General features: G+C 36.2%; 2 protein-coding genes across 2 annotated transcripts; one reads left to right on the forward strand and one right to left on the reverse strand.

The window, feature by feature from the left end:
• Nucleotides 1–13: 13 nt before the first annotated feature.
• On the forward strand, nucleotides 14–16764 carry LOC109072622 (methionine--tRNA ligase, cytoplasmic-like). Its single transcript, XM_042759214.1, is given in 14 exon segments — nucleotides 14–232; nucleotides 463–553; nucleotides 1550–1628; nucleotides 2738–2869; nucleotides 4445–4845; nucleotides 5736–5918; nucleotides 6784–6985; nucleotides 8093–8184; nucleotides 9120–9251; nucleotides 10550–10654; nucleotides 11833–12019; nucleotides 12199–12270; nucleotides 15584–15700; nucleotides 16391–16764. Coding segments are annotated over 14 exon segments (2034 nt in total). The 5' UTR covers nucleotides 14–141; the 3' UTR covers nucleotides 16541–16764.
• Nucleotides 16765–16789: 25 nt separating this feature from the next.
• ddit3 (DNA-damage-inducible transcript 3) lies at nucleotides 16790–21196 on the reverse strand. The gene is made up of 4 exons (XM_042759047.1): nucleotides 21023–21196; nucleotides 19785–19848; nucleotides 19182–19389; nucleotides 16790–19109 (listed from the first exon to the last, which is right to left on the reverse strand). The coding sequence occupies exons 3-4, from the start codon at nucleotides 19324–19326 to the stop codon at nucleotides 18493–18495; spliced, it is 762 nt and encodes a 253-aa protein (XP_042614981.1). The 5' UTR covers nucleotides 19327–19389; nucleotides 19785–19848; nucleotides 21023–21196; the 3' UTR covers nucleotides 16790–18492.
• Between the last annotated feature and the right edge of the window lie 758 nt (nucleotides 21197–21954).

Here is a 21954-nt window from a genome sequence, read left to right on the forward strand (position 1 = left end):
AATTTCCTCTGACGCGGTCACGCGCTTTGACGCGCAGGTTGCATCCGCTTAAATACTCGATTCACACACCGGCTGAGCTCACTGTACTCTGAGTCCGAAGGTAGATTGATTCAGGAGCGTCCTAAAGCGCCAGAGGGTCAGATGAAGCTGTATATCTCCGACGGGAACCCGCAGTGTGTGAAAGCGCTGGCGGCGCTGGAGTGATGTGAGATAGAAGCGGTCAGAGACGAGGGTGAGAGACTTTACAAGAGTTTGTTATCCTCAGTCATGCAGCTGTCTGTGAATACAGTAAGCAAAAAGATCCATGGGAGCTATGTAATATCATAGTAACGTTACTATATACCTGACCACAGTACTATAGTGTGTATCAAGGTAGCATGTTATTCTTGTGGTTCATTGTATGGGTTTGAATCTCTCACAGATGAGCTTTTTTACATGTTTCTATGTGTTTTTGTCTTTCAGAGAAAGTGGTCCCTCACCTCAGTCACCCAGAGTCACCCGTCCTGCTGTTACCCGACGGTCAGCATCTATTCAGCCCCAACAGCATCTGCCAGTGCGTGCACATTATAATCATTACTGTATATATATGTGTAATATATAAATAAATATATGTATATATGTGCATGTGCATGCAATTTAAAAATGTAGTTAATTTACAATTAAAAAGCATGATGACTGTTTGCACGGTCAGTAAGATTTTCACTATTCAACACAATAAATGACACTGTAAATATTAATAAATATGTTCAGTAGGGTAACAGAGGGTTGGCATTTTTACAGTTCTTTACTAGTCCGAGGTCGTGATATTCCTGCAATTAATCAGCTGTTCATTTCACATAAAAGTTCGCGAGTAGTGCAAAAAAAGGTGAATTTTGTTTTTAATCTCGAGGAAATGCACAGCTCATAATTCCAAGCAGAACGAAACCGTGGCTCTAAATAAAATGTAAATGCATCCCCTAAGGAAAAATGATACACACCTGCGGTTAAAGACTAAAAGAGAAAGGAAAGGAATCTATAATTTAAAAATGAAAGCATTAAAAAAAAAAGCTACAACAGAGCCGGTCGGTCCAGTTTGGAGGTAATGCAGATAAACAGGTTGATTATCAGAAGATTTTATCGATTAAAGATCCAATTTATAATCACTTTAATCTGTTTGCACGCTTGCAGTGAATTGAAAGAGACAGTCATCGTATTATTTTAATGTACAAACCATTACACATCCGTCTCACACTGACAAAAATAATCAGATAAACTCATACAAAAGACAATTACTTGTCTTCTTATATTTTTGATATATGCATTATTTTTATTATTATATATATGCATTATTTTTATTATTATATATATGCATTATTTTTATTATTATATATGCATTATTTTGCATGCATTATTTTTATTATTATATATGCATTATTTTGCATGCATTATTTTTATTATTATATATGCATTATTTTTATTATTATATATGCATTATTTTGCATGCATATCGAATTTAACGTGTCAAACAAGTTTCACAAAGACATGATGGTGTTTTTGCATGTTTGCACAGATATCTGTTCGACATCAGCGGCCAGAAGGCAACTGACGGCACTAACCAGTGGCTGGAATGGGAAGCAACGAGTTTACAGGTGACTATCGCAAAGATTAACCAGAATATTGTTATAGTTAGGTGATCACAACAGATTACAGATAAAGCGCAGTGTGCTTGAGAAGAAATCATGTACTGTAAAAAAAAAACATTTATGCAGTAAATGCATCAAATAAAATAGTTTAAACGCCTCTCGTTAGCTCAGATTCAGATTAACAAACATGTTCTGGAATCGTTTCTCTTTTGTGCATCCTGTAAATCTGCATGTTTACACAACCTTCCAATCAAAACCCTCCATCGCTTCAGGTTTAGGTTAGTTAGATGTGACCAACATGTCTTACATCACTCAAAAAGGGTTACATTTCATGCATAAGATTTATGCATTTGAATTGCATTTAAAATTTCCATGCATTTTGATTTAACATTTAAGAGTTGAAGTTAAAGTGTTAATATTTGTCAGTCATTCATCAATAAAGCAGGTCTGATTTATGCACTCAAAAAAATCATGGAATAGTTTATTAGTAACTATTTGTATCTGTTTGATTTCATTGAAATCATATTTTCAAAATGCATTCTTGGAATCATGAATCTGTTTATTGTGAAAACAGTTGAGTTAATTCAGTTAAAATATGAGTAGCTGTGGATCAAGCTATATTAAAATCGATAAATGTGCAAGTTTAAATATTCATATGAAATATATTTAATATAAAATTCATATAATTAATATAAAATACATTTAAAAATATATAGTTTTTTTTAATATATATATAATTTTAAATATATTTATATTTAAATATGATTATTTAAATAATAATTTTTCTCAAAATGCATGTATTCATGTAGCTTAGAATCAGCATAAATCTGTTTATCATGACAAATCATTCAGCTAAAAAGTATGAATTTGATTAAAATGGGGCTATATGTGGAAGAAACAATATTCAGATTAAAATATATGAGATTAAAAAAATTGGATTTGATGATAAATATATAAATTCGGTAATTGTGTATTAAAAACACATTTAGTTTATCACTATTATAAAAATATAGACATTTTTCAAGTGTTGTTATAGTATTGTTCTGTGTGTGTGTGTGTGTGTGTGTGTGTGTGTGTGTGTGTGTGTGTGTGTGTGTGTGTGTGTGTGTGTTCAGCCTGCAGTGCTGCAGTCTCTCCACATGGTGGCGCTGCAGGGTAAGCGAGTGGAGGCGGCTGCTGTGATGAAGGAGCCACTGAAATGGCTGGAACAGAGTCTGAGCAAGAAACCCTCATCATTCCTTACTGCAGTGAGTCCAGTTCATCATAAACACACACATCTGTGTCACAGATCACTGAATAAGGCCTTAAATAAACCAAAAGAGAAAGAAAAACATTTCCAACAACACACTCGTCACGCCCTAAACAGCAGATCTGACTCGGACTGATTCTTTTGCAATGATGAATGACTAAAATAAATTACATTTTAATTTTTATATATATATATATATATATATATATATATATATATATATATATATATATATATATATATATACACACACTATAAGTCAAGAGTTTTTGAACAGAGAGTAAACGCTCTGACAGATCTGTTTAATCGATTCTTTAAAAGAATCAGTTCATAAGAGTCATTAGTTCCTGAATCAGACTTCACAGGTTGCGCGTACGTTTTGTTTTTGACATCACAATAAAACATGAACTCACACCTCGGCTAAAATAGCGTTTATTTTTCATGACACTGTAAATTGATTTAGTTTAGTTTACAACTTCATTAACCCCACAAGAGGCAATTAGCAATAGGGTGTAATACAACACACAATAGGACACGTGTGAACATAAAAACACATATTAAACATATTAAACATAACATATATTAATGCATTTTAAAGCATCTTTAGTCCGCTGATTTGAGAACATCAATTCACATCAATACCACATAAATATTATTATAGTAGTGTAATTTAAATAATATTATTAATTTATATATATATATATGTGCATAAACGAAAGCTAATAATTAGTTAATAATAATTAATATAATTATATATAATTAAAATAATAATATTTTCACTTTTAATTTTAATTATAGTTTACATTTTAGTAATTCAGTAAAAAAGTAAATGTGCTTTTTTATTATTATTTATGCTTAACTTTGTTTTTATTGCACTTTTAGTATTTATAAGTTTAGTCATTTTTTTATTTTAATTTAGTTAGTGGCCAAAAAAACAGTTTTAATTAAACAAAAAAAAATTATATAAGTTTTTCATCTTTAATTAACGAAAACCATTTTTAGTAGTTGGTTTGGCCGTTTGCTATGGAAGCACGTTTCCGCCACTGAATAAAAAAAAAAAAAAAAAAAAAAAAATTATCTCACAATTCTGAGTTTTTTTCTCGCAATTGTGAGTTTATATCTTACAGTTCTGACTTCATAACTCACAATTGTGAGATACAAGCTCAGATTTGTAAGAAATTGAATTGCACTTTATAACTCACAGTTGCGAATTTGCATCTCGCAATATAGAGAAAGAAGCTAGTATCGCGAGAAAAAAAATTAGTCGTAGTAACTTTGTTTTTTTTTTTAATCAGTGGCAGAAACGGGCTTCAATTTCAATTCAAGTTTATTTGTATAGTGTTTATCACGATACAAATCGAGCAAAGCAGCTTTACAGAAAATTTAGTTTTTTACAATATATTTAGGAGTAGCTTGTCAAGTCAAATTGATGTACATATGGCGGTAAAATTCAATTAATATGGGCTATAATGAGCTATAGTTTCCATAGTTCCTTAATGAAAAACAGCAATAAAGACCCTAATAACCTTTCTGAAGTAACCACGTCACGTAAGCATCACCTGATGTGTTTCAGGAGGCCGTGTCAGTTGCAGATGTCGCTAACAGAGTCCTGAAGGGAAAAGGTGTTGAAGCCCTGAAGACGTTCCTCCAGAAACACCCGGCCTCACAAACACAGCGCCGGGACAGTCCCACCAACACCACTCAGGTGCACAGCAATCCCACCAGTGTTATTTTAGTATTTATTCTTTATTTTTTGAATTCGCTTTTATTTTTTTATATTTTCAGTTTTTATTTAAATTTTTGTTTTGTGATTTTGTCATTATTCATATTATTTGTGACCCTGGACCACAAAACCAGTCGTAAAGGTCAGGAAGGAAAGAGAAACGTGCTGCTCACCAGCGCTCTGCCGTACGTCAACAACGTGCCGCACCTGAACATCATCGGCTGTGTGCTCAGCGCTGACGTGTTCGCCAGGTAACACCGCTCCCGGATTCATCAGTCTCTTATTTAACCCTCACAACGCTCGGGTCCGTTTTGACCCGGAAGAAATACATAAACATTTCTAAAAGCTGCATAGTTTTTAATAAGGGAACATTGCAAATGCTTTAAAACCCTCAAAATACACATTATTTTTTTCAGATTTTTTACAATAATTTTTAAGAGATATGACTATTTAATATGTTCTGGTCATTTTTGACCTGTGTGTGTAAGGAGCACCACTAAGTGTCAAAAATACTTTTCGTGCCATTATCTATGAAGTTGTGTTAAATTTTGTAAAATAAATTTTCCCCATATTTCACACACTTTTGGGACAGAATTTTGTTGATGAACACGAATATGTTTTCTATCGACAAACCATTGCGGCATGAAAAATTGATCACCTTTTTTTTATAAAATTTGTTTTAAACTAACATTAATGTTGTTTTGATGTTTTGTTAGAAATAAATATGTAGGTTCCATAAATTTGGACTGTTTTTGAGCAATCATGAGTTATAAATTCAAAGGAATTTAATTAAATTCTATTCATTCCAATACCCCAGTTTTTTAAATTCCTCTGAATTTAATGATAATTCTTAGATTGTTTTTATAAACTTCATACAATGATATATATATTTTAAAAAAAATCTCATTGTTATTGAAAAAAATATAGATTTTGCATCATATGTGTGGTTCAGTTATTAATAAAAAAGGAGTGAATGCAGTAATAACATGCTGATGTTATTTTCACTTATAAAGTTACTGATCAGATACAATATGGTTTCAGTTGGAAAAATTAAGTTATGGCTATTTAATAAAATAATGAGGTTTAATTTATTCTGTCGGTGCATGTTTTCTCATATAAACGCTCCTCTGTCTCGTTGCAGATACGGTCGTTTGCGCGGCTGGAATCTGCTGTACATCTGCGGTACGGACGAGTACGGGACGGCGACGGAGAACAAGGCTCGCGAGGAGGGTCTGACGCCGCAGGAGATCTGCGACAAATATCACTGCATCCACGCCGACATCTACCAGTGGTTCCAGATCACAACCACCGAACGACAGACCGAGTAAAGACCGGACGGTTTTACACAGATGCATGTTTAGTGTTTCGTTGTGTTACGAAACTAAGATTAAAACCATAAAAATAAAAATTTGAAACGAAAAAAAAAAAAAAAAAATTTTTTTATTTAATTTCTCGTTGTAATCTGATGTACTAAAAAAACTATAACTGAAATAAATATTAATAAATGATATATAGATGTCTAAAAAAAATTTTTTTGAATTTTTTTTCTTTAGTTCCTATCTTTTATATATTATTTTATCATCTTAAAACTGTAGAGCACTTTGAAACACGTATGCTTATAAATACATTTTTAATTGAATTTAGTTTAGTTAATTTTTTTTTCTTTTATGTTTTTTATCATAATAAATTTGTACAGCACTTTAGTACACTATTTTTGTTAAATTGATTTATAAATAAATTAAAAATTAAATTAAATTTAATGGTTTTTTTTCTATTATATGCTATTTTATCATTAAATTCATAAGCACTTTGGTACACTCTAGTTTTTAAAACAAATACATTTTAAACTTTTTTTTATTTATTTTTTTTACTTTTGTTATTTTGCAATTTTGTCTTTTTAAAGTTTGAATAAATTTTATTTAGTTTAATATGTCAGCAGAAACATTTTATATTATTTTATTTTTATTTTATTTATTTATTTTTACAAATGTCATATGCATGAATTGATTGTTGTTGTTTTATATTTTATTCTACTATATAAAAGAATACAGTGAAAGCCCGTTTGTGATGGAGTGCTGAATGAAAGATTTTGGATGTTAAAATATATTTTCAGAATATCTTAACTCTCATAACTGTATCAGCAGGGCTAAAGTTGTCCAAAACCATGAATGTTTGTCTGTGGTCCTCAGGATCGCTCAGGACATCTTCTGGCGTCTGCATGAGCGGGGTTTCCTGCTGGAGGACACGGTCGAGCAGCTGCGCTGTGAAAGCTGTCAGCGCTTCCTGGCCGATCGCTTCGTGGAGGGCGAGTGCCCTCACTGCCGTTACCCAGAAGCCCGCGGGGACCAGTGTGACAAATGTGGCCGTCTGATCAACGCTGTGGAGCTCAGGGTACGGCTCGAGGACGCTCTCTGATCACAGACGTCTTGAGATGCGTTTGGTATAGAAATATGGAATTACTTTTGTGACGTGAGATGCTGAAAAAACAAAAGAAACGGCAGAACATTCTCAATTAAAAACAGCTTTATCCTGCTAATAAATATCTGTTTAGTTTTGTAATTTATTAATGAGATTCCTGTCAGAATACAGTGTTTTTTGTGTGTAATTATTTCCACAGACTCGCTAGGGTTTCATTATCAAACATTAGATGTTGTATAAAGCGCTGCATAAATAAAGTGGACTTTATTTGACTTTATTAAACATTATTATTATTCATAATGGATTACAGATAATTACAACGTGAACTACACTTCTTATAAAGTTTAAAAAAAATATGGAATATTTTTATATATTTATAAAAACAAACAAATCCTATTTAAAACGCCTTGTTTGATCAAAAATATATACAAAATATGAATTGTTTTATATTGTAAATATTTATATAACTTTAAACCACCTCCTTTTGACCAAATACGAGGCAAAAAATCTGTCCGAATTGAGAGAAATTAATTAAAAATCTAAAATGGATCTCATTAAAATTAACTAAGACCCAGTATTTTTGTGTGCTGCATATTTTTATGCTTTCTAGAGTAGTGCATTCTGTGCTGAATTAAGCTATGAAGGTTTTTAAATTAGTCTCTTCTGCTCACCAATGCTGCTTTTATCGGATCAAAAATACATTAAAAATTATGAAATAATATTAAGATTTTAAATATCTGTTTTCTATGTGAATATCTGTTAAAATCTAATTTATTTCTGTGATCGAACCTGAATTTGAGTGTCACATGATCTTCAGAAATCTTTCTAATATTCCAATTTGCTGCTCAAGAAACATTTCTTGATTATCATCACAAATATTTTTGTGGAAGCTGTGATGCATGTTGTTTTTCAGGATTCACAGATGAATGGAAAGAGCAAAAGCACAGCATTTATTCGAAATAGAAATCTTCTGGAACATTATAAACGTCTTTACTGTCACTTTTGATGAATAGAATGTGCCCTTGATGAACAGAAGTATTAATTTCAGTAGAGTTTACTCTCGTTCTGTCTCTGCTGTAGAATCCGCAGTGTAAGGTGTGCAAGGAGACGCCGGTGATCCGCTCGTCTAAACACCTGTTTCTGAACCTGCCGAAGGTAAAGAACACACCTGTGTGATGTGAGTGTGTGTGTGTCTGTGTGTGTGTGTGTGTGTGTGTGTGTGTGTGTGTGTGTGTGTGTGTGTGTGTGTGTGTGTGTGTGTGTGTGTGTGTGTGTGTGTTTTTTTTTTTTTTTTTTTTTTTTTTTCAGAAATATTGTGTATTTACATTTTTCTGGTAAATAATTTTACTGGTAAAATTCCTTTCAAATAAATGTTTTAATAATAATTTTATTAGCAGTAGTAGTACTATTGTTACATTAAGTAATGTATTTCTGTCACAGTTAACTCAAGTTAAAATGAACTTTTATTTTGACGCTATGACAATGTTTAAATAGATTTTTACCTTTTATGAGCATTTTTACCTTTTTTTTACCTTTTACCACACACACGCACTGTCTCTCTCTCTCACACACACACACACATGAACTCTCTCTCACACACACTCTCTCTCTCTCTCTTTCACACACACACACACACATGCACTCTCTCTCTCACACACACACACACACACACACACACACACTCTCTCTCTCTCTCACACACACTCTCTCTCTCTCTCTCTCTCTCTCTCTCTCTCTCTCTCTCTATCTCACACTAATTTTCAAGTAGTTTAACTTCAAGTATCAGGTTTATTTGTTAACTGATTCAAAATATGAATAAAACTATAGTATCTCAGTTATGTAAAACTGTGCAGATGTCCCCCTTTCCATCAGTTTAATTAACTTTGGTTTTGTTTTTTTATTATTGATGCGAAACTTCACATGATAAAATGTATTAATCAACTTCAATAAATAAATTAAAATATCTTCACAGGAGGAAAGTGCATAAACAGTCAAGAGCACGCATGCGATATAAATGAAATCAGACCATCCAGCATGTGTTTAAAACCAGCAGACCGGAGTCCTGTTCTTTCTCCAGTATTATATGTCTGTGCGGGTCTCTCCTCAGGGCCGGGATGTTCGTCAGTAAGTTCTTCGACGGTCGTGTTCCTGAGATGCTCCTGAATGAAGAGGACAAGCGGCTCATCGCTCAGGTCCGCTGGGAGCTCAAGCAGTACGTCCAGCTGCTGGATAAAGTCAGGTGCGTTCCTCACAGATTCACACACAGTCACGTCAGGATCAGCTCCCATCTCCAGCCTCTGATTACATTTGTCCGGCTTTGCTCAGCTCTATAATATTTCAGCAGGCAGTGGTTCACAAACTCACTGTAGAAGATGATTCTTTGAATCATGAGAGGTCACTTCAGGCAAAAAACTATGTTTTTTTTTTCACGGGTCAATTTAGAGATTTGGAGCTATTTGATTTTCATTAGGTGTTGTGTTTTTTGTTGTTGTTTTCTTTCAGAATAATGGACAGAAAGCTACTTTTAAAAGTCAGTAAAAAAAAAAAAAAAAAAAAGAAAAAAAAAAAATATATGGAAAAATATATTAAAATGGATACAAATTTATTGTTAAACTTTTGCATTTTCAAACATTTTATACAAGTAACAACATATGTACACACACACACACACACTTTCATATTTATATATAATTTTATCAGCTAGAAACTGCTCTTTTTGAGTCTGATGTCTATAAAATTAGTTTCTGAGAATTATTTTTAACTATTTTTTCCTCCACTTCAGCAGCACTTATTATATTAGAAAGAAAAAATGTTTTAAAAAAATCAGAAATGTATAAAACAATTACATAAAAAAATATTTTGTTATGCTCGTATATACAATTTTCTTAAAATGTTATTTAAAAAAATACTTTTATATATTTTATATAAAATATATTTTCACGTAAAATATATATATATATATCATAAGATACATTTAAAAATATATAAAAATAATTTTATTGTTAAACTTTTTGCATTTTTATACAAGTAACATGTACATGCATACACTCATATATTTCTATGTAATTTTATCAGCTACAAAATGCTCTGTTTGAGTATGATGTCTATAAAATAATTTCTTAAAATGCTCGTGCACGACTTTTCCACTTCAGCAGCACTTTAATTCCTATCTATATTCTGAACACTTGTTTATATCTCACTTGCATTATTTATAACATTTTATTACTAAAATCACAGTGAAAATGTGTTTGTTTCTGTCTGTTGACAGTATTTTCTGATTTATGAAGTGATAAAAGGAGAAATCCAAAATCCCCTCTAGACAAACCTTTAATATGCCAACAAAATCAAACAACAATTTTGATCCTCGCATGATCCAATATTCAGATTTCTGTTCTGGAAATGTATGCAAATTAGTGCACATTCACTTAGATAATGCGTCATATGCATATTTAATCAAAACATATCATTTATTTCTGATGAGCATGTTTGTGTGGTAATAATGCACACGTGTAAGACTCTCATCGTGTGTCTGCTCAGGATCCGTGACGCTCTGAAGTGCATCCTGAACATCTCTCGTCACGGGAATCAGTACATCCAGCTTAACGAGCCCTGGAAGAAGATCAAAGGAGGAGACGGTGACAGGCGAGTCATGTGACACGCGGTCACGCCTTAATAAGATCTGAATTAATGTACAGAGAAAAAAACATTAATTGAGATTATATGTGACCCTGGAGCACAAAAGCAGTCTTAAGTCTCTGGGGTATATTTGTAGCAATAGATAACAATACATTGTATGAGTCAAAATTATACATTTCTCTTTTATGCCAAAAATCATTAGGATATTAAGTAAAGATCATGTTCCATGAAGATATTTTGTACCTTTCCTACTGTAAATATATCAAAACTTCATTTTTGATTAGTAATATGCATTGCTAAGAACTTCATTTGAACAACTTTAAAGATGATTTTCTCAATATTCAGATTTTTTTGCTCCCTCAGATTCCAGATTTTCAAATAGTTGTATCTCAGACAAATATTGTCCTCCTAACAAACCACACATCAATGGAGAGATTATTTATTCAGCTTTCAGATGATGCCTACATCTCAATTTCACAAAATTGACCCTCATGACTGGTTTTGTGCTCCAGGGTCACATATGAGCACAAATTAATTCTCTCTCTTTAACTTGAATTTGTTTAGTTTTTGGAAGCTTGTCTCCACTACTGAATAACAAATAAAAATGGTAATTGCAATTTTTTTTGTTTAATCTCACACTTTTTATTCTGACTTTTTTCTCTCACAATTGCATGATACAGACTCGCAATTGCAAGTTATAATAAAGCAATAAGCCCCAAGAAGCCGTGGTTTACAGTGAATTTATAACAGCTCAGGGACATTTTTTTAACGGTTATTCCATATAGGTATTAAGTTTTCACAAAATAAAACAGATCAAATAAAGCGTCATGATATTAATAAAAACAGTATTCTTCCACCAAACAACGTAGTTCCTCAGAAACAGTGGTGGTTGCAACAAAGTGGTTGCCGAGCAACACACAAACGTAAACAAAGGTGTTTGTTTGAAGAGTAACAACAGCTTCAAACGCGGCTCAGCCAATCAGAATCAAGGACCGTTTTATAAATTCACAATTGTGTGATGAAAATTTGCAATTGCGAGATAAAAAGTCAAAATTGCGAGAAATAAATTCAGAATTGTGAGAAAAAAAGTCAGAAATGAAAAGTTGTGAAATATTAAGTGGCAATTAGCTTTTTAATTTTTTTACGCGGTGTCAGAAACAGGCTTGTGTGTGTTTGTGTCGCAGGCAGCGAGCCGGGACGGTGACCGGTGTGTCGGTAAACGTGGCGTGTCTCCTGTCCGCCGTGCTGGAGCCGTACATGCCAGCTGTCAGTCAAACCCAGCTGCAGGCTCCGCCCCCCAGCGTCAGCACCATGCTGCAGAACACGGGGACCTTCATCTGGGTGCTGCCCGCCGGACATCGCATCGGCACTGTACTAAACCAGCTCCCTTAATATTAACATTCTACAGTATTAGTTTAATATCAGGTCTCGTAATGTGTAAGAGAGTACAGCATTATTTAAAAAAAACAACAACAACTGAAAATTAGGTCATTTTTTTGTTTTATTTGAATTATTAATTTTATTTTGTTGTTTTTCGACCTCTCCAACAGATCAGTCCTTTGTTCCAAAAGTTGGAGAACGAACAGATTGAGGTTCGGAGGAAAAGGTTTGGAGGACAACAGGTTTGTAAAATACATTCATCCATTATTAATCTGGGGTCTCGTGCAGAAACTATAAAAATGAAAGAAAAAAAAATGTGTGTGTGTAAAAATGTTAGAAATTTAAAAAGCAATTATATAAAATACTTCAAAATGAATATTTCTAGTTATGCTCAGATATATATATAAAATATTTTTCATTTTTTTATGTAACATATAAATATAGTTCCATATAGTTTACAAAAATAATTATACAAATATATAAAAATGTATACAGATTTATTGATTAACAAGTAACAACATATACACACACACACACACACACACACTCGCTCTCTCTCTCAAAATATAGTTTAAAAAAATAATTATACAAATATAACACACACTCGCTCTCTCTCTCTCAACACACACACACACACACACTCGCTCTCTCTCTCTCAACACACACACACACACACACACTCGCTCTCTCTCTCAAAACACACACACACACACACACTCGCTCTCTCTCTCAAACACACACACACTCGCTCTCTCTCTCAAACACACACACACACTCGCTCTCTCTCTCAAACACACACACACACTCGCTCTCTCTCTCAAACACACACACACACACTCACACACACACACACTCGCTCTCTTTCTCAAACACACACACACACACACACACACACACACACACACACACACTCACTCGCTCTCACACACACACTCGCTCTCTTTCTCAAACACACACACACTCGCTCTCTCTCTCAAACACACACACACACACTCGCTCTCTCTCTCAAACACACACACACACACACACACACACACACACACACACTCGCTCTCACACACACACTCGCTCTCTCTCTCAAACACACACACACACAGACACTCACACACTCTCTCTCTCAAACACACACACACACACACACACACACACACACACTCGCTCTCTCTCTCAAACACACACACACACACACACTCGCTCTCAAACACACACTCGCTCTCTTCCAAACACACACACACACACACACACACACACACACACACTCGCTCTCAAACACACACTCGCTCTCTTTCTCAAACACACACACACACACACACACACACACTCGCTCTCAAACACACACACGCACACTCGCTCTCTTTCTCAAACACACACACACACACACACACACACACACTCGCTCTCAAACACACACTCGCTCTCTCTCTCAAACACACACACACACACACTCGCTCTCAAACACACACTCGCTCTCTCTCTCAAACACACACACACACTCGCTCTCTCTCTCAAACACACACACACACTCGCTCTCTCTCTCAAACACACACACACACAGACACTCGCTCTCTCTCTCAAACACACACACACAGACACTCACACACTCTCTCTCTCAAACACACACACACAGACACTCACACACTCTCTCTCTCAAACACACACACTCGCTCTGTCCGTCCTATTGCGCCACACACACACACACACACACACACACACTCGCTCTCAAACACACACTCGCTCTCTTTCTCAAACACACACACACACACACACACACACACACACACTCGCTCTCAAACACACACTCGCTCTCTTTCTCAAACACACACACACTCGCTCTCTCTCTCAAACACACACACACACACAAACACTCACACACTCTCTCTCTCAAACACACACACTCGCTCTCGCTCTCTAACACACACACACACACACACACACACACACACACACTCGCTCTCTCTCTCAAACACACACACACACACACACTCGCTCTCTCTCTCAAACACACACACACACACACTCGCTCTCTCTCTCAAACACACACACACACACACACACTCGCTCTCTCTCTCAAACACACACACACACTCGCTCTCTCTCTCAAACACACACACACAGACACTCACACACTCTCTCTCTCTCAAACACACACACTCGCTCTCTAACACACACACACACTCGCTCTCTAACACACACACACACACACACATATGTAGAGAGAGAGAGAAAGAGAGTTTTATCAGCTAGAAACTGCTCTTTGTGAGTTTGGTCTTTATAGAATTATTTCTAAAAATCCTTTTTAAAATGCGATCATTTATGCATTACCCGTTTCATTTTTCTGCTTTGTTACTCTGCTACAACCACGTATTTTATTCATAGTCAATAAACACAATATTTATCAGCTAGAAAAAGCTCTTTGTGAGCGTCGTCTCTATAAAATGATTTCTAAAAATGCTTGTGCACGACTGGAAACTCATGTAAGATTTTAAATCAGCATGAGCTCATGGATCTGATGATGATCAGCTTCAGCTTTCATGTTATTTCTCTGTGATTCTGTGATTTAATCTGCTCTTTGTCAGCCAGAAGAGGAGAGCGTTAAAGCGACGGTAGATGTGCGTGTGACGCTCTGTGTGCTCACGGCTTTGTGTCTCTGTTTTCACCAGAACCGGCTGTGAAATCGATTCAGTGATGATGTCTTTATTCAAACTCTGGATCAAAGCCCTGCGCTGTCAGTCACTCGTGCACAATCTGCCTCTGGCTGCTCTGAGAGAAAAAAAACATCTGAAAGAAAACAAACCGCATTTTAGATTCGTTTTAACATGTGTTTAAGAACGATGATTTCACAGAGCTGCTCAATGACTACTAACACATATCATACACGTATTAATGCATGTGTGCCTTTGTGTGCTTGCTCTCACAAATTAGATTATCAAATGCAATTGTATTTTTATTAATTAAGCTATTTCATATAATTATTAAATTGTATTTTTTAAAGATTAAAAATAAATGCATGTATTTTTGTTAGCATTTAAAATATTTCACATAATTATTAAATTGTATTTTAAAGATAAAAAATAAATGCATGTATTTTAGTTAGCATTTAAAATATTTGACATAATTATTAAATTGTATTTTTTAAAGATAAAAATAAATGCATGTTTTTTTAGCAATTAAAATATTTCACATAATTATTAAATTGTATTTTTAAAGATAAAAATGAATGCATCTATTTTTGTCAGTAATTAAAGTATTTCATATAAATTAATAAATATTTTAAAGATAAAAAACAAATGCATGTACTTTTTGTATTTTTGATTAATAATTAATATATTTTATATCATTATTAAATTATTATTTTTTATTAAAACAAATGCACGTATTTTTGTAGTTTTTATTAATAATTAAATTTAAACTAAATTATCTTTTTAATTAAAACATATGAAGAACAAATGCATGTATTATTTTTTTGTGGCTTTAATTAATAAATTAATTTATTTTTATTCTGAAAAATGCACATGATGCACTGTTTGAAATATATATATTTTTTTCTGTTTCTAGGTTCCGAGCAGCGCAGCAGAGACCAAACCCAGCGCCGGTGCGGTGCAGGACGCCTCGGTGCATGTAAACGCAGATCCAGAGAGAGCCAAACAGCTGACGGCTTTAGTGGCAGAACAAGTACGAACACACACACACATCTACATGTCAAATAAATATACTGAAATGACTATTTATGCATTCATTTTTTTGGTTCTTCAATATAATATAATGTACTAGTTGACCGTTTGAATGTCCGTACGCTGCCCTTTTTGTACAAAAAAAAATAATTTTTTAAAATATATATATATATATATATATATATATATATATTACAGATTAAATTACAGGATATATATATTAATTGCATATTATACATGCATATTACAGATTATTACAAACTAAAAAATAAATGTAGAAATTTAATATTTTGTAACTTTCTAATATAAATTAGTTTTTTAACCCAAGAACACACATTGAGATTAACATAAAAAAAAAAAAGATCAAATTTTATTAAAATTAATTTGTTCTCTCATTAGATTAAATCTGACGTCATTTTATTTCCATATTTTAACAGTGCCATGACCTGAGAACATACTGACATCGTGATCAATATTTTCACAATATTGTCTCATTTTATTAAAGTATTAATGGAGTTAAATGAAAGTGTGATTTTTTTTATTTTATTATTCCGCTGTATGCTAACTGCTCGTGTTCTTTGGTTAATCACCGGTGTGTTTAACGGTTAGTAGTGCTGGTTTATGATTAATTGCTGTGTGTGTGTGTGTGTGTGTGTGTGTGTGTGTGTGTGTGTGTATGTGTGTGTTTCAGGGCAATAAAGTACGAGGCCTGAAAGCCCAGAAAGCCGACAAGTCTGTAATTGACGATGAAGTCGATAAATTACTGCAACTGAAAAAACAACTTTCTCTTGCGGAGGGCAAGAACCTAGAGCCGGCCGCTCAGAAAGGAAAGCAGAAGTAAAAAGGTGAACATGAGGGGAAAAAAAATCCATCACACAGGAATATTTTCAGGGTTTACGGCACTATTTATCCACTCCTATAAAAATGCAACCTATCCTTTTTAAAATGCAATGAAGTCTGCTAAATGATCTTTTTAAGATGCAATAAAATCAGTGTGTTTCTCACTGTTTCTTTTTACTCTAAAACAACCATATTTTATTCACACAATCAATAAACACAAAGACACAAAAAAAATCTCAGAAGACTCGGCTCATTTTTAAGATTTTAATAACAAAATGAGTGTAATACAATTCCGTATTCAGTAAGGCTAAATAAAATTCAGGTAAAAATGTTTCTACTCTAATACAGTATTTCGGCATGCATGTTTATTCTAAGATAAGGAAACTACAATACAAGGTAAATGATGATTATGGGATACACATATAGAAAAATAGAAATGATCAGAAGCAGAGAGTTGTGTTATAAACTGCTAGCTCTAAAAATTCTGGAAAAGTTTCAAGAGAAGAAAGTGAGAGCAAAATCGCTACGGACATCCATTCATAATTGCATCTGACACACACACACACACACACACTCTTAGAGGCCTCGGGTTGATGGTGAGAAACGCTCACAATCGTTCACAATAACAGTCCTGAGCTACTAATCTCTGTCATCTAGGAGTGAATTTACACGGTTAAAGCCCTTCATTAACACCAGACGTGAATGAAAACTGGCTGCTTACAATGAAATGCACCTACAATCACCGTCACTGATACAATCAGGTCTCTCTTCTCTCTTTATTACTGCACTCCTGCCTTTCCTCTCGTCGTCTCTGCTACATTCCCTCAAGACTTCCTCGGCACTGATGAACAATCAGCTTTCAATTACACAGAAAGTTGATTAACCTTTGGGTAGTTTAATAAACGTCGGTGCTTTACAGCGCTTTTATCGAGCCAATCGCACAAAAACGTTCAAAAACAACCCGAATGCAAAGAAAAAAGGCGTTTTAGTTGCATTACATGATTTTTTTTTAATGAGAGTTAATCACACGCCGCATTTTGATGAATGTAATGCAAAATGTATCTCATTCTTTAATTTGTTCATTTTAAAAACACAGTAGTACTTGTTTTACAGTCTTTCATTTTTGCGGGTTTAAAACGTTGTATTAAAGTCGTTTTAATTTACTGCAAAAAGGCTCTTGTAAAATCATTTATCATTTCTTATTTGCTTTTGATATTTAATGCAACTTATTCTTTATTCGTAATGTCATTCACTAATTTGTAACATTTATACATCATAGAGCTACTTGCATTTAATTTATGCAGATTTAAATCCTTTTTAAAATTGTATTAGTCATTTTAGAATTTTCCTTAAATTCGGCTTTATTTTCTTCATGAAAAAATCTAATTTCTTATTTGCTTTTGATACTTTAATTGGCATAATGCAGATCTTAGGTAATGGAATTTGTTCAATTGTAACATTTATACATTGTAGTATTTGCCTTTAATTTATTGCATTAGTAATTTTAATTTACTGCAAAAAGTTTTTTTAAATCTTAAAAAAAAAAAAAAAACGTTTTCTTTATGAAAAATATTTAGATATTGCTCATTATTTAATTGATTTGTAATATAATTGGTTAAAGTGTAACATGCGTTGTAGCGTTTGCCTTTAAATGATGTTCACTTAAATGTAAGATACTCAAAAACAAATCGTTTATGTTCTTAATGAAAAACCACATTTCTTCTTTGCTCTGTATTCGGGCTGAGTCCGGTCCGTGTTCGGTTGGGCTCCACATTCTTTCTTTTCTACGGCTTAATCTGACTTTCTCTTTCTCTCTCGGCGGGAGTCGCTCAGTGAACCCTCTCTCTCCCCCCGTCCCACGTGTCTTTTATCTCCCTCTAAATGTGCATTTCACGGTCGCCGCGAGATGAATTGTTCGTTTCCCTTCGGCCCCTGGGCTCCTCCTGTCGCTCTTCACCTCCTGGTGTTGACGAGTCTCTCGATGAGCGCCCGGCGCGTCCGCTGCACCTCCTCTCCCAGCCGCTCGATCTCGGCTTTGAGCCGCTCGTTCTGATCCGTCAGCTCCTGCACCTTCCTCTCGTTCTCCTGCTCGCGCTCCCGTCGGCTCTTCTTCCCGGGGGACGGGGAGCACAGCGCGCCTCCTCCTTTGTCGCCGGCCCGCTTTCTCTTTCCCGGTCGCGCTGGAGGGGACGGCGGCGGGGAGCAGTTGAGGGAGGACGAGGAGGACTCCGAGGAGCAGGACGATGTGTCCGGGACCGTCGGAAGCTCCTCCTCGCTCGCCGATGGCGACGGAGGCGCGTGATGCGAAGCGTTGTACCCGCCGCTCACCATCGTCTCCACCGACCCGACGCCGCCCTCGCTGAGGAGCTCGAAGAACTCGGGCGGAAGCAGGTCTCCTCCGGACGAGGTGTGCTCCGAGCCGCCTCCGCCTCTCCGATCATCCTTTCGCGGCGGCGAGTGGGCGACAGGCGGCTCGTCGGTGACCCGTTGCACCCCGTCGCCCCAAACCTGCCCCTCCGTCAACCAGGTGAGCGAGCAGCTCTCCAACACATCCAGAAACTCGGGCTCTTCTGCATAACAAGAGAAACCGTTAGAACTGTGAAGCCTGCGGGACGCGACCGCTGAGCGCCGTTTGACGTTACTGACCTCGGAGCAAGGCGGGGCTCTCGTGACTTTGGCCCCGCCCGCGTCGGAGCCCAGTATATCCTGTAGGTCTTCATACCACGCCTCCAACTCTGCACCACACAGCGGCCCCACGCCAGGGGGATACAGCCACTCCGCAGTCATCGCACCAATCAGTCGCTATCCACAGACACAACACGATATGCTCCCACACCTAGCACACCAGACCTGACCGGGAAAAAAACAAACAGACTGTCTTAAAGAAGCGGAGAACCACCTCTGTATGCTGTACTGCGCTGCACGTCTACTGGGAGCTTCGGTGCACCGGCGGAGTCAAGCTTCACCTGCGCCGGTGGGTTTGGGAATAGCTGATTTATCTGGGTGACCCGCTATTATACGCGACATTAAGATTGACTGCTCAGCCCCCGAGTGCAACAAGGACACATAGTGGCCAAACAGCGTCACTACACAACAAACAACAAACCCAGAGCTTCAAAAGAGAGCATGCATGAATTCAGAAAGCTATATTTTTTTTGGTATGTTTAGTGTTGTTTTTTATCTAAATCATTAAGTTTAGTTATTAAATAAGTATTTAAACATATATAAGCTGTAGAAATGCTCACCTCAAATGTCTCTTGACAATCAAGTTTGAATGTGAGTTGTTGGCGGTATATTGTCCCAATGATTCTAGAGAAATAAAACATGGAACAGCTCAAGCCACAGGTCATGGTTTCAAAACTATTGCAAAACTACTTAAAAATAAAATATAAAAAAACATTCTCATGCAAAACATTTCAGATGAGAAACACACACAAGCCATAACAAGAAGAACACACACAAGAACAACGGGAAAACATAAAGGACTTTCGAGTCTTGGTCAGATGTTCATTAAAACTGACCCACAGTGATTAATCTCTCATCTAAAATTAGGTCATTGTATTTTTTATGTAAACAAAGGCGCATTGTGTGCTCGATGGCGCCCCCTTCATGAGTCAAAACAACCCAGTGACTCGTTTCTCAACAAGCCAAGCCTGAAAAAAAACCCCCGCAGAACTCATTTCTGAGTTATTAATATGATCAGCGAACGACAATCGAGCTACTTTAGATGTCTGAGTGAAAACGAAAACAGCCCCAACACAGACACCTGAGGCACGCCTGTTTTTTAAAACATAAAAGGTATTGTTTTTCTGTTATTAATCTATTAATAAATCGTTTTAAGAATGTTGTGCCGTGTATTTTATCGTCTGGTTTACTCCAACAGCGACTAAACCATAAATCGATTATTTAAAAACTACTTAAAATAAGTGTCACTTAAGTAATTTAAACGAATTGTCTTGTAATCGCGCCCGTCTGGAGCGGCGCTTCGCGAAACTGACAGCGAGCCAATGACGTCATGGAATCAAAGTGCAGGAGCGAGGAAACAAAGGGCGAACACCCCGCGCCGAAATAACGCGTTTAAAGCACTTCAGCGATGTAAAAACACTGCGGGCTGTCCATCGCCACCGCGTCCGTCTGGCTTCTTGAAGTGTATACAAAGTTGCGTTCCGCTGACGATCAAAGTGCTGCAGGCGAGCGATGTAACAAATCCGATTTAAAAATCACGCGTGCGCTACAAAGTTGCGGCGATCGTCAGGAAGTGACAGCTGTCACCGCGAAGATTCCGTGGCGAGTGACACTAACGTCAATATAATTAAACAATGTTGAGTTAAATAAAGAAAACCGACGTTAAAATGGAAAAAAAAAATCTCCTGTGGAACTTGAGTTGAGCAACTGTATTCCAAAAACAGCTCGGGATAGTCTCCAAGAGATTCACAACGTACAACATAACACAGTCAAGAACAGAGAAATAGATGACACTCACCCTTTTCTTTTTATTATTTCTTTTCCTCGGCTGTTTCGGATTCAGGGTCTGTGCGTGTTTTTGTAGAGATTGGTGATCGCTCATGTTAACCATTGTTCAGCTGAAGTCACCGAGTGTGGATTTCGGAAACTCCCGGGAACATTTATAGAGTGACTCCAACCGAACTCTGGGGGAGGTATCTCTGGGTGCAACCTAACCGAGGTTACGAGGAACTGACAGGAGATGGTCGGTAGCTTGGACCAATCACGCGAGGCGGTGGAAATTCTTCTGCTTAGAGACATCCAATCAGCAGCCGCGCTGCGCGGGAGGGGCGGGACTTGATGACTTTGCTGGTTGTCTCGCTCCGCGCGAGTTTGTGTGAGCAGGGAGATGTGATGCAGTCATAAGACGGCCAGGACGAATTTGGGGCGTGAGGGAGTCACATGAAAGGAATGATGCAATCGTTGGCAACCGGTTTCTAGTTGGAGATAAGACTAGCAGAACCCGAGCATGTTTTATTAAACAACCTTTCGTTAAAAAGAAAAAAAAAAAGTGGTGAGCTACCTTATAAGGATGTAGGAAAATGTTTCCATTTTTGCTTGCGTTCGCATATGCGCTTATAAAAACAGGCAACGTTAATATCCGTGTGATGCATGTGTTCGGTCTTTAATAACCCCTCTCTAGTGACCCGAGGCGATTCTTTTCCATGTTTCCAAACGCATCCAGCTGAGCTCTATGGAATGAGGATGTTTCACAGGAGTCTGAAGAACCCCCCCCCCCCCAACCGAGCACGCGGGAGTCCTCAGTCAACAATCCACATAAACAATCAAAGAACTCCAATGATCACGCTATAGCACTTTATTGTTCAACACATCTATTTATGATTTTCAACTGAGCTCATAAAGTGAGGTCAGAATTCACAGATAAGTCTTGAAGAATTTTTCAAGTTTTAG

The sequence above is a fragment of the Cyprinus carpio genome, chromosome A6 (assembly GCF_018340385.1).
Source record: "Cyprinus carpio isolate SPL01 chromosome A6, ASM1834038v1, whole genome shotgun sequence".
Lineage (NCBI taxonomy): Eukaryota > Metazoa > Chordata > Actinopteri > Cypriniformes > Cyprinidae > Cyprinus > Cyprinus carpio.